This window comes from Nannobrachium achirus, assembly GCF_963921795.1.
Source record: "Nannobrachium achirus genome assembly, contig: SCAFFOLD_443, whole genome shotgun sequence".
NCBI lineage: Eukaryota > Metazoa > Chordata > Actinopteri > Myctophiformes > Myctophidae > Nannobrachium > Nannobrachium achirus.
Window position 1 is genome coordinate 27,653 of NW_027664886.1, and position 14,593 is coordinate 42,245.

The 14,593-nt window shown below is 40.7% G+C and overlaps 1 protein-coding gene across 1 annotated transcript; it reads left to right on the forward strand.

Moving 5' to 3' along the window:
* Positions 1 to 234: 234 nt before the first annotated feature.
* LOC308280736 (H-2 class II histocompatibility antigen, E-S beta chain-like) lies at positions 235 to 13,462 on the forward strand (the record flags this gene model as incomplete). The annotated part of the gene is made up of 6 exons (XM_080755051.1): positions 235 to 292; positions 410 to 682; positions 5,422 to 5,596; positions 9,025 to 9,155; positions 13,010 to 13,126; positions 13,434 to 13,462. 6 exons carry the CDS (start codon positions 235 to 237, stop codon positions 13,460 to 13,462), a joined length of 783 nt encoding a protein of 260 aa, XP_080611177.1.
* Positions 13,463 to 14,593: the final 1,131 nt, after the last annotated feature.

A 14,593-nucleotide genomic window follows, 5' to 3' on the forward strand; every position in this document is an offset into this window, starting at 1 on the left:
TCTCAACTCATCAACACTTCAACTAAACTCTGAAACATCTCAACTCATCAACACTTCAACTAAACTCTGAAACATCTCAACTCATCAACACTTCAACTAAACTCTGAAACATCTCAACTCATCAACACTTCAACTAAACTCTGAAACATCTCAACTCATCAACACTTCAACTAAACTCTGAAACATCTCAACTCATCAACACTTCAACTAAACTCTGAAACATCTCAACTCATCATGACTTCTCATCTCTGGCTCAGTGTTTCACTGAGTTTCATCTGTTTCTATGGAGCAGGTAAAATGTTTTTACTTACTTGAAAATTCACACATTCAGTCTGTCTTGTCATTACAGAGTTAATAGAAACATGAACATGTATGTATTTATCTTTATTTTATTTGTTTACATTTCCAGATGGATTTCTCTTCTTTAGGACTGATAACTGTGTGTTTAACTCCACTGATCTGAATGACATACAGTACATCAGATCTCTTGTTTTCAATAAACAAGAGTTCACCAGGTGGGACAGCAGGCTGGGGAAGCATGTTGGATACACAGAGTACGGTGTGAGGCAGGCAGAGACCTGGAACAATCGACCTGGATACATGGCTAAGATGAGAACAGCGCCAGAGAGATACTGCAAACCCAACGTTGCTACCGCCTACTCCCATGCTCTGGTGAAGACAGGTGAGCTGATCTCAGACCAGCACTATAAACACTCATCACCTCATAAACCATAATATGAAATCATATCAATAAATCATCACACATGATTAATGATGATGTCACTGATCTAATGGTTATAAAACAGTCCTTTAGGTCAGGGGTCTTCAACAGGGGGTCCGGGACCCCTAGGTGGTCCTCAGGGATACTGTGGGGTGGGGGGCTGGGGCTCCAAATCTTTGTGTGATTGGAACTTTTTCGTTTTTATATTAACCACTTGAACCCTATAGCATCCCTATTCTGGGGGGAGCACAAGACGAAAATAGCAGATCTACAAGCCCACAATGCATCTGTGAGCTTTTATATCGGGCTATCTTGGTGTAGATGGGAAAAAGAGCAGACCAAGTACAGGGTGAAAGGTCAAGTCTATTAAGTATTGATTGATGGTTAAATGTCTGAACATAAATCCAACAGTTGTTGTCAAACAAGTCTATGAAGATATCTATACATCTATGAAAAGGTTTAATATGAAACACAATTTTATACAATATGTAGTGGGGGTCCCTGCTTCATCTGTCTCTCAGCTAAGGGGTCCCTGCTTCATCTCTCTCTCAGCTAAGGGGTCCCTGCTTCATCTCTCTCTCAGCTGAGGGGTCCCTGCTTCATCTCTCTCTCAGCTGAGGGGTCCCTGTTTCATCTCTCTGGGGTCCCTGCTTCATTGAAGACCCCTGTTAATAACAACTAGACTGCACTCTGTCGAGGTGCCAACTTGCAGCTTGTGCACTCATGGCCATTATGGCCTACTTGTGCACCAGCAGAGCGCACAAGTACTGAGATCGGTGCTGTCTGTATGTACAGTATGTACAGTATGTACAGTATGTGGGTGGGCAAGATGGCTCTCTGTCGAGGTGCCAACTTGTGCTGGTTATTTATATGAGGTCACACTTATTGGTGGTGATGTCACCAAGAACGTTGGTCCCTCATTGGCTGTTGATGGTAATGTCACATGAATGCTGTACCCTGATTGGCTAGTAGTCTAAAATTGTATTATTTAGTTTTTCAACTGATTCTGTTAGGAAATTAGGTCTACTAGCCAGGATAAAAAGTCTACCATGATCTGCTCACTGCAAATACCCACAGTGGCCAAATCAAGTTGGGCTCCCATCGACTTTCTATACAGGAGGAACATACCCAGAAAAAGCTTTAAGATGTGAGGGGTCTAACTAGGGGTTTGTCATGATGCTGAATCCATTGCAAGTATTTGTTTTGCACAAAAAACATTCCTTGGGCTAAAAATGGCCCCAGAAAATGATGGTTTAGTGATGAAAAGTGATGAGTCATCAAAAAAATCATCTTTTGTTGGCGTTTTCTGGGGCCATTGAATGTTTTTTGTGCAAAACAAATACTTGCAATGGATTCAGCATCATGACAAACCTCTAGTTAGACCCCTCACATCCTACTTTATTTTTTTATCTGGTGTAAAACCAGATCTTTAAAGAGATCATTTTCTGGCGAGACATTCAGGCGACTTTCAGGCGACCTATTTGCCGATTGGCTGTCCATGTCACATGGTAACCGAGCTAATTTCATGATTGGGAGCGGCCTTGCGCTGTTCTGGCGCTGTTCTTCTTCTCGAGTTTGGAAAAAAAGGATCCGTTCCGTTTCCTGCTTGAGCCAGATGCGAGCAGTCCTTTGTTGTCCCTGCTTAGCATTGACTTAGCATTGACAACATTGTCATGATCGTAAAACTATCTAGTTTTAACGTTCAGAACGTTTTCTTTTTGGACAATAAAAACATTGACAGCCAGGGGGAAAAAAATCCATGAAGGACACGGAATGCAATCGTTCACTCGCCGTTGGAAAATTGACTTATTAGACTATTCTGGATGTGTGGCTAACGGCTAACACTAACGTTAGCTAGCGCTAGCTGCAGGCTAACGCTAGCTAGCGCTAGCTGCAGGCTAACGCAGGCATGTTATACACAATTACTCATGGAATAAAACGGCGACCCAACTCTATTTTTGCTCTTCTACAAGCTCACAACGCGAGGAGGTTAAGTCTGTCAGAACCGTCAGATTATCCTTCTAACTGAAGTTACACAAACACTGATTATGCTACATTTAGCACTGTTAGCCCGACCAATTTAGAGTCACGTTGTTGCGCACGTAATACATTCACTTCAACCTTGTGTTGAGCAGTTAAACCTATTTGCTACGTACGTCTACAAAAACGTTCTTATTTCAAAGATAAAGTGCTTACTGAAGTCTCACAGATGTCACAGTATGGTACGCTCAAGCAGAATTACCCGTATCTTTCGTATTGTTTAATAAACAGCATTTTAATCCGATCAGACGTCATTTTCTGTTGTTTTTCAGCCATGCGACCCCATCGGTTGCGAGGTGTACTGCACTTAGATACATTATACCTTTTTAAGGAAACGACGACCGATCGGATTAAAATGCTCCTCATTAAATAATACGATCATTACGGGACATTCTGCTGGAGCGTACCCTATGGTGACATCCGTGAGCCTTCACTAAGCAATTTATCTTTGTAATCTGACCGTTTGTGTAGACGTACGTAGCAAATTGGTTAAACTGCTCAACAGCAGATTGTGTTGAATTCACGGTTGGCGCAGCGTAGCGTCTTTACATTTAGCCCAATAATGCTAATCTACAAAGCAATAACTGATTGATTGATTGAAGAATTTATTAGAAGTTTGCAATAGAAAAAAGTACAGTTTCATGACAGTACAAATCACTGGTACAAGGTCAACTAAAAGGAGATCCTAGAAAGCCGAGGCTTATTTCCACAGGAACCACACTTTAAAGTTGTACCATGTAACTTTTTTTATAAAACAAATCTTAAAATTGTCCTAACTGTTAAATCGCTAAAGTTTTAGAACACCCACTCCGTTATTTTCAGCTTCTGAAGCCTTCTCTTTATATGTTTTCTATGATCCTGGCCGTGGACCGGATTTCGCGCCAAAATGACGTAATCTGCATCATCTGTATACGTTGTGTATACGTTGCCCAATCACATCGCCGATCATGCACACATGGTACACTACCGGCCAATCACAGCGCATCTTGAAGTGGGGTCGCCATATTTGTAGTCGCCCGTGTGTCTCTTTACTCAAAAGGTAATCTCGCCTACCAGGCAGGGTGAAGTAGTCCGTTTCTCCGGAATGCCTGAACGCACAGGAACCAGGGACCCCTCTAAAGATAGCTCTCAGCGTTGTGGAGGCAGACGCGGGGGTGTGAAGGTACGAAAAACGGGCGAAAGACGCGAACGCGACCGCGGTTTGCTATAGGGCTACTGACCACTAGTTGAGCATCTTACACAGTATAGCTTTAAGTATCTCATATAACATTGAAAGACAGACGGATAGAACATAGTACTTTATCTAACTTTAACTAAAGTTTAAAACATACATAAACCACTTTAGCCCTATGTTATACCAAGGCTATATGAAAATAGCCGATCTACAAGCTCACAACGCATTGCGGTGCGACGCGTTGTGAGCTTGTAGATCTGCTATTTTCAAACATTTTGTATTTTTACTTTTGGTACTTTAAGTACATTTGGATACCAATACTTTTGTACTTTTACTCAAGTACATTTTTAATTCTGGACTTTTACTTGTAACAGAGTGATTCTACATTGCAGAATTGATACTTTTACTTAATTATAAAAATGTAGGTACTTTTTCCACCACTGTGTAAACGTTTGTGTTCTCAGCTTCTTTGAATTGAAGATTGAATTGAAGATTGCTCCCCATGTGGCGGAGTACACAATAATGGTAAATAAAGTAGCTTACTCTAAAATAATCCATCCATCCATCCATCCATCTTCAACCGCTTATCCAGCATCGGGTCACTGGGGTAACAGTTCCAACTGAGATTTCTAGAGTTCCTTAATAATAATAATTAAAATAAACAATACTAATGATTATAATTGCGACCGTCAGGTCGCAGTTACTATGAAAACCTCCACCGCCTGTCTGTCTGTCCGTCAGTCTGTCTGTCTGTCACGTCACATCACACTTTTTTGCCCCTATCCATGTGAAATTTTCCACACACAATCCTTGTCTGCCAATCCACAACCTCCACCCTTCCAGGGACCCCCGCAGCTCCAGGGACCCCCGCCAAATTTTTTAAAACACATTTTTGAATAGGCCTACTGCTCCTACAGTTTTTGCCCTAAAATCAAACAAATCGCTACACAGTATGTCTACACTTATCTCATCGACATGGATCTATCCCATATAGCGCCACCATCAGGTCGATTTTAACACATTTTTGGACCTAAACTTTTTTTTTTTTCTAATTTAAAAAAAAAAAAAAAAAAAAAAAATTCAAACTTTTTTTACACTAACTTCAACACACCAATCCACCAGATTTTATATTGACTGTGTGTCAATTCTTGTTTCTGGGTATTTTCCTCCTGTATAGAAAGTCGATGGGAGACCAACTTGATTTGGCCACTGTGGGTATTTGCAGTGAGCAGATCATGGTAGATTTTTTTATCCTGGCTAGTAGACCTAATTTCCTAACAGAATCAGTTGAAAAACTAAATAATACAATTTTGTCCAACCTGAGTGTATTTTTTCCCTAGATTTACTAGACTAAACACAAACATAGGACGTGACAGAGGCCTCGTCAGAAACACCGAACGCAGTACTTGGCACTCTGCTGGCGAACTCTCCTGGTGCAAGCATTAATAACAACGTTATAACAATAACACTGTTGTTGTCCTTCCAGTGACTCCCTCGGTGATTGTGACCTCAGTGGTGCCCCCTTTTGGCAGACGTACAGCCATGCTGCAGTGCAGCGCCTACAGCTTCTATCCTAAACAGATCCTGCTCACATGGCTGAGAGACGGAGAAGAGACAACCTCTCAGGTGTCTGACACCCATGTGCTGCCTGATGGAGACTGGTACTACCAGTTCCACTCCTACCTGGAGTACACACCCAGGTACACACCTAACAGACACCTACACATAGAAATACACACCTCTACTGGTACTACCAGTACCACTCCTACCTGGAGTACACACCCAGGTACACACCTAACAGACACCTACACATAGAAATACACACCTCTACTGGTACTACCAGTTCCACTCCTACCTGGAGTACACACCCAGGTACACACCTAACAGACACCTACACATAGAAATACACACCTCTACTGGTACTACCAGTACCACTCCTACCTGGAGTACACACCCAGGTACACACCTAACAGACACCTACACATAGAAATACACACCTCTACTGGTACTACCAGTTCCACTCCTACCTGGAGTACACACCCAGGTACACACCTAACAGACACCTACACATAGAAATACACACCTCTACTGGTACTACCAGTACCACTCCTACCTGGAGTACACACCCAGGTACACACCTAACAGACACCTACACATAGAAATACACACCTCTACTGGTACTACCAGTACCACTCCTACCTGGAGTACACACCCAGGTACACACCTAACAGACACCTACACATAGAAATACACACCTCTACTGGTACTACCAGTACCACTCCTACCTGGAGTACACACCCAGGTACACACCTAACAGACACCTACACATAGAAATACACACCTCTACTGGTACTACCAGTACCACTCCTACCTGGAGTACACACCCAGGTACACACCTAACAGACACCTACACATAGAAATACACACCTCTACTGGTACTACCAGTTCCACTCCTACCTGGAGTACACACCCAGGTACACACAGACACCTACACATAGAAATACACACCTCTACTGGTACTACCAGTACCACTCCTACCTGGAGTACACACCCAGGTACACACCTAACAGACACCTACACATAGAAATACACACCTCTACTGGTACTACCAGTTCCACTCCTACCTGGAGTACACACCCAGGTACACACCTAACAGACACCTACACATAGAAATAGACACCTCTACTGGTACTACCAGTTCCACTCCTACCTGGAGTATACACCCAGGTACACACCTAACAGACACCTACACATAGAAATACACACCTCTACTGGTACTACCAGTTCCACTCCTACCTGGAGTACACACCCAGGTACACACCTAACAGACACCTACACATAGAAATACACACCTCTACTGGTACTACCAGTACCACTCCTACCTGGAGTACACACCCAGGTACACACCTAACAGACACCTACACATAGAAATACACACCTCTACTGGTACTACCAGTACCACTCCTACCTGGAGTACACACCCAGGTACACACCTAACAGACACCTACACATAGAAATACACACCTCTACTGGTACTACCAGTTCCACTCCTACCTGGAGTACACACCCAGGTACACACCTAACAGACACCTACACATAGAAATACACACCTCTACTGGTACTACCAGTACCACTCCTACCTGGAGTACACACCCAGGTACACACCTAACAGACACCTACACATAGAAATACACACCTCTACTGGTACTACCAGTTCCACTCCTACCTGGAGTACACACCCAGGTACACACCTAACAGACACCTACACATAGAAATACACACCTCTACTGGTACTACCAGTACCACTCCTACCTGGAGTACACACCCAGGTACACACCTAACAGACACCTACACATAGAAATACACACCTCTACTGGTACTACTGGTACTACCAGTACCACTCCTACCTGGAGTACACACCCAGGTACACACCTAACAGACACCTACACATTGAAATACACACCTCTACTGGTACTACCAGTACAACTCCTACCTGGAGTACACACCCAGGTACACACCTAACAGACACCTACACATAGAAATACACACCTAATAGACACCTACACATAGAAATACACACCTCTACTGGTACTACCAGTACCACTCCTACCTGGAGTACACACCTAGGTACACACCTAATAGACACCTACACATAGACATACACACACAGGTACACACCTAATACAGGGGTTTTCAAAGTGGGTGACAGGGCAGCCTGGGGTGCCGTAACAGCAGTCCAGGGGTGCCGCAAGATAATTTGATAATAGTTGGAATCTATTTAGACATTTTAAACTTGAAATACGACATTATTTTCAGTCAGTTCTAACCAAAATGTCTATTATCTCAACGTTCTTCTTGCAACAAATCGCTAAAATATGCTATAAATATAAGGTGCTGGAAGTGAAAATGATGAATATAATGTATAGGGGTGCCTCGGATGAAAGATACATTTCTAGGGGTGCCTTGAGCCCAAAAGGTTTGGGAACCCCTGACCTAACAGACACCTACACATAGAAATACACAGTCAGGTACACACCTAATAGACACCTACACATAGAAATACACAGTCAGGTACACACCTAATAGACACCTACACATAGAAATACACAGCCAGGTACACACCTAATAGACACCTACACATAGAAATACACAGCCAGGTACACACCTAATAGACACCTACACATAGAACTATGTGTAGCAGCATGTTAAAAGTAACACACATATTTAGGCCTATTATTCTATTTTCAACAATGAGCTACTTTTCACCTTTTTAATACTGTTCTCCTCTTTACTCAAGTATTAACTGTAGCTTTAACTCAGTTACATTTACTATTTACACCTGATACTAAACAAGGTTATCACAATCTAACACTCATTAATAATTAGTTTGGTGCAGCTGTGCTGCTTAATTAGTCTGATATGTTTTTAATCTGAACTGTAAAACATATTACTAAATCATCACGTAGGCTTTAATGTCCCTTTAATGCAAAAGTACAGCAAAAAGTTGTGTACAACAAATTACTTTTGTCCTGGGAAAAGTACATAAAATACTAATAAATAATGGTAATGTAATAAAGTAGTACTGAGTATAGAGTATATTTATGGTATTCTACAGTAGGTAAAGTTGTAAACATAACATAAGAAACTAACACATATGATGCAATAGTGAATGTAAAATGTGTGTGTGTGTGTGTGTGTGTGTGTGTGTGTGTGTGTGTGTGTGTGTGTGTGTGTGTGTGTGTGTGTGTGTGTGTGTGTGTGTGTGTGTGTGTGTGTGTTACAGATCAGGAGAGCAGATCACATGCATGGTGGAACACCCTGGCCTGATGGAACCTATAATGGCGGACTGGGGTCAGTAATCTATTACTGTAATCTATTACTGTAATCTATACTTTAATCATGACTGAACCTATTTCTTATTGCACACAGAGCCATAAATAACACAAACAAAAACTGTTAGTCCCGTTCCGAGGCCTAGCAGCTGGACATGGAGGTAAAGAGTTCAAACCATTAGGCCTAGCGGTTATGGAGTTAAAAAGCCTAATAGCTGTTGGGAGAGAAAGTGTTCTTAAAGCGTTCATTATTGCAGGGCAGAAACGGAACAGAAACTTGCAAGCGCTTTCCTGGCCAGAAGCCAACATGTTGTGGAGAGAATGAGTCACATGGTGTTGTGTTCATCTCTGAGTCTCCCAGCACTGAGACGGCCTTCTATACCTGCTGGTTCATCACTGTCTGTCTCTTTACAGGACACTTGATTACTGTCTGAGTTACACACAGTGCTACAACTTTAAATGTTGTCACAATGACTCACTGCATACGACCACTCTATGGCTGTGTATCTGAAATGTACATAAAATGTACATAAAATGTACTTAATATGTATCTGGATTCTGAAATACATGGAATCTATCTAATATGTATCTATGATAAATGAAATATGTGTGTAGAATACGTGACATTATTTAATATGACAGTCATTCTGGGCCTGGGCTTTTGTCAATAATGAGCAGGGTCACTTGACCTCCAGATTAATATGCAGACCCTCAGCTGAAAATATTTAGTGCCAGGAACAAAATATCTTGAGATCCACCAAATACATGTCATTCTAAAGGTTCTTGACTTTTGAGCACCAGTGAACATAGAGTACGTTTTTCACAAAACTGTTAGAAGACTTCTTTAGGTATTTTTCAGGTCTTAATGGGTTCATGTGTTGAATGGAGCAGAAGACAGATGATTACTAAGTCTCATCAGTAAACCAAACACTTTGATACAGATCAACTTACAGCTTGTATTCATGTTGCTGCAGACATCAAACACAGCATTGATGTGATCGTCTGACACGCTCTGAGCTCTAGTTCTGCTGATGCTGTTATAATAATAGAAATAACTAGAACTGCACTCTGTCGACGTGCCAACTTGCGCCTCATGCTCAAGCAGGCCACACATGGCACCACGAGATGTGCACTGCTGGCCTCATGTCCCTGATGTCTTCACCACGAGGTGCTGGCCTCATGTCCCTGATGTCTTCACCACGAGGTGCTGGCCTCATGTCCCTGATGTCTTCACCACGAGGTGTGCACTGCTGGCCTCATGTCCCTGATGTCTTCACCACGAGGTGCTGGTCTCATGTCCCTGATGTCTTCACCACGAGGTGCTGGCCTCATGTCCCTGATGTCTTCACCACAAGGTGCTGGTCTCATGTCCCTGATGTCTTCACCACAAGGTGCTGGTCTCATGTCCCTGATGTCTTCACCACGAGGTGCTGGTCTCATGTCCCTGATGTCTTCACCACAAGGTGCTGGCCTCATGTCCCTGATGTCTTCACCACGAGGTGCTGGTCTCATGTCCCTGATGTCTTCACCACAAGGTGCTGGTCTCATGTCCCTGATGTCTTCGCCACAAGGTGCTGGTCTCATGTCCCTGATGTCTTCGCCCATTAATGAAGACATTACCAAGAGCGCTCTTATATATATATATATATATATATATATATATATATATATATATATATATATATATATATATATATATAAGAGCGGTATATATATATACCAAACTCTGCTGACATCATCACCAGGAATGCTGGTCCCTCATTGGCTGTATAGGTGTCACCTACATACATATATTCCCAAAATCCCAGCCATTTCGGTCCTACGTCTTCAACAATCCCAGTCACCTACATACATACCCAGCCCATTACAGTACTTGCACGCTTTGCTTGCGCAAGTAATAATAATATAGGCCCCCCACACCTTGGGGTGTTTTTGTCACAGTACATTTGCACATACGTGAAATTTGTCCTCTGCATTTTACCCATCCTATAACAACTAGGAGCAGTGATGTCATTTACCCATCCTATAACAACTATAGGAGCAGTGATGTAATTCACCCATCCTATAACAACTATAAGAGCAGTGATGTCATCCTATAACAACAAGGAGCAGTGATGTCATTTACCCATCCTATAACAACTATAGGAGCAGTGATGTCATTTACCCATCCTATAACAACTATAGGAGCAGTGATGTCATTTACCCATCCTATAACAACTATAGGAGCAGTGATGTCATTTACCCATCCTATAACAACTATAGGAGCAGTGATGTCATTTACCCATCCTATAACAACTATAGTAGCAGTGATGTAATTTACCCATCCTATAACAACTATAGGAGCAGTGATGTCATTTACCCATCCTATAACAACTAGGAGCAGTGATGTAATTTACTCATCCTACAGTATAACAACTAGGACAGTGATGTCATTTACCCATCCTATAACAACTAGGAGCAATAACCACTAGGAGCAGTGATGTCATTACCCATCCTATAACAACTATAGGAGCAGTGATGTCATTTACCCATCCTATAACAACTATAGGAGCAGTGATGTCATATACCCATCCTATAACAACTAGGAGCAGTGATGTCATTTACTCATCCTACAGTATAACAACTAGGACAGTGATGTCATTTACCCATCCTATAACAACTAGGAGCAATAACCACTAGGAGCAGTGATGTCATTTACCCATCCTACACCCAAAAAACTGATTCAACCCCCCTATAAATGTGACACATATAAATTATGTTTGCTTTATTTAATTACTTCACTTCAAGGCATAAGCATATACATTTAATTGATATAACTCAAATATTATTAATAGTGCCAGATGTGATACATTTACATTATGTTGGCTTTATTTAAATGTATTTAATTATAATATATGCAAATGTATTGAATTGATGTAACTGAACAAATATTAATCGTGCTTACCTTAAATATATACATTTACAATATATGCATTTTTATTAAATTGTTCCAACTCAAATGTAATTAATAGTGCTTATACAAAATCTATTCATTTAACATTATGCATTTATATTACATTCATGTAACTCAAATCTTAGTAATGGAATTTAAAAACACATTGAAAATGAGACTCCCAGAGTCCCATAAACCACGCCTCTCACCAATTTTATTGAGTAGTTTTTAAGGCTGAAATCATTCTGAGAATATTGTTTGAATCCAACTCAATTTTATTAAGTACATTTTACAGATCTGAGAAGTGACTCCAGCCCTTTCCCTTGATTGGTCAAATAAGTTGGTCACATGTTATGCAAAGCATGCTGGGAACAGCATTTTTCTAGGTTTTCAGGGAAATGTTTAAGCTTTCGGGAGCTAAAAATGCTAAATGTATCATATCAATGTGTCTGCCTTGGCAAGATGACTGTCATATGTCAGAATTTGATTTGTCAGTATTTGAGCCTTAACCCTAACCCTAACTGCTAGGCTGCTAGTTTAAGCTTGAGCTCCCTCCCCATGCTAGGCTAAAAGAGAAGAACTCATGGTAACTTTGAGGTTATTGCGTTGGTTTTCTCTTAAATGTTCTGATTATTCAATAATCACTGCTATTGCATATATCCATTATGCATCTGTATGTTGATATTGTAAAACTTGAAACAAATCATCCAGAAGAAAACCTGAAACCGAACTCTTCTTATGTAAATGTAAAAGTATTTTATTTATCTTAGCTTAATTCCATAAAAATGAGTTGAACCAACACATTTACGTTAACATTTGTTTGAGTTGGACAAACGTAAATTAATTAAGTTCATATAATTAACTTGGCTTAAGTTAATGAAAATGAGTTGGACTAATTGAACAACATGCATTGCATTGAATGTAGATTTGACTTGGGACTACATATATCCCATATATAAATTTACTCATATAAAATGGGTGGAAAAGTTTCACACATTTAAAATGTGTTCAACTGAGAGATTATTTTTTTGGGTGTATAACTAGGAGTAGTGAGCAGTCATATGTGGAGCTCGGGGAGCAATGAGGGGTTCAGAGTCTTGCTCAGGGAGACATCGACACATAGCTGGCCTGTTGTATTTTATCTTCTATTCTCAGATGACTCCATGCCAGATGGAGTGAAGTGTTTAATCTAGTGTAATAATATAATATCATTAATATCATATCATATTTCTATTACCAGATGGAGTGAAGTGTTTAATCTACTGTAATAATATAATATCATTAATATCATATCATATTTCTATTACCAGATGACTCCATGCCAGATGGAGTGAAGAACAAGCTGGCTCTGGGAGCAGCAGGTCTGGTTCTGGGTCTGGTCTTCTTCCTGTCTGGATTCATCTACTTCCTGTGGAGGAAGAGAGGAGGTGATTAACATGATTAATGAATGTTTAATTCATTAATCAGTGGAAGAAGAGAGGTCAGATCTACGCATACACAGTGCTGACAGCTTGTTGAATTAGACTGATATAGTAATGCTAGGTGGAGTTGAATGAGTCTGTCTGTCTGTCTGTCTGTCTGTCTGTCTGTCTGTCTGTCTGTCTGTCTGTCTGTCTGTCTGTCTGTCTGTCTGTCTGTCTGTCTGTCTTTGCCAACTTATATTTTAATCATAATGTCTTAATAATGTTTAATCTCTTCTCATCATATTAATAATGTCTAATCTCTTCTTATCAGGTCGTATCCTGGTGCCAACGACCAACTGAAGGTGAGAATCTTCCTTCCACAACATCCACGTTCACTTAGAAGACTTAACTATAAACACTTAAAGGTATATTCAGTGATTGTATTTCATTCAAATAAAATATAATTGGTACATTTTCCATTCATTCTCCTCACTAGAATGTGTGCTGACCATATCAGGACTTCCACCATGGCCTGTGTTACGAGCATAGCTAGATTCAGGTTTCAGAGGTGGCCAGCCAGTCCTCGACCAATCAGGGTAGAGAATGGCCGTATTTATGTTATGTTTAGTTATGATGGTCAAAATAAAAGTTTTGAGAACCACAGTCGCTCTGAATTAAGAACGTCTGCTAAATGCCTAGATTGTAAACTACTGAACTCATAAAATGCCACAGTCTCGTAGTAAATCAGTATCATACATATCCTGAAGCTGGAGACGTAGGCCTACCGATATTCAGTGATTGGGTCTAATGATCAAAACGAGAACATTATAATGATGTAAAGAATCTATAAAAAACTAAACATTTCCACGCTGTAAGGCCCGTAAGGGACAAGATGAGCCCCGGCCACTTTCATTATCACTGAACACACCTTTAATGTAAAACGTGCATTTATAGGGCACCTTTATCCAAGGCACTTTACAGAGATTGTGCATTACATTACCCATTCACACACACATTCATTACATTACCCATTCACCCATTCACACACACATTCATTACATTACCCATTCACACACACATTCATTACATTACCCATTCACAGTTCACACACACATTCATTACATTACCCATTCACCCATTCACACACACATTCATTACATTACCCATTCACACACACATTCATTACATTCACCCATTCACACACACATTCATTACATTCACCCATTCACACACACATTCATTACATTCACCCATTCACACACACATTCATTACATTACCCATTCACACACACATTCATTACATTCACCCATTCACACATATTCATTAAATTCACACACACATTCATTACATTCACCCATTCACACACACATTCATTACATTCACCCATTTTGATTGATTGATTGAAGACTTTATTAGAAGTTTGCATAGAAAAAGGTACAGTTTTATGACGGTACAGTTCACTGGTACAAGGTCAACTAAAACGAGATCCT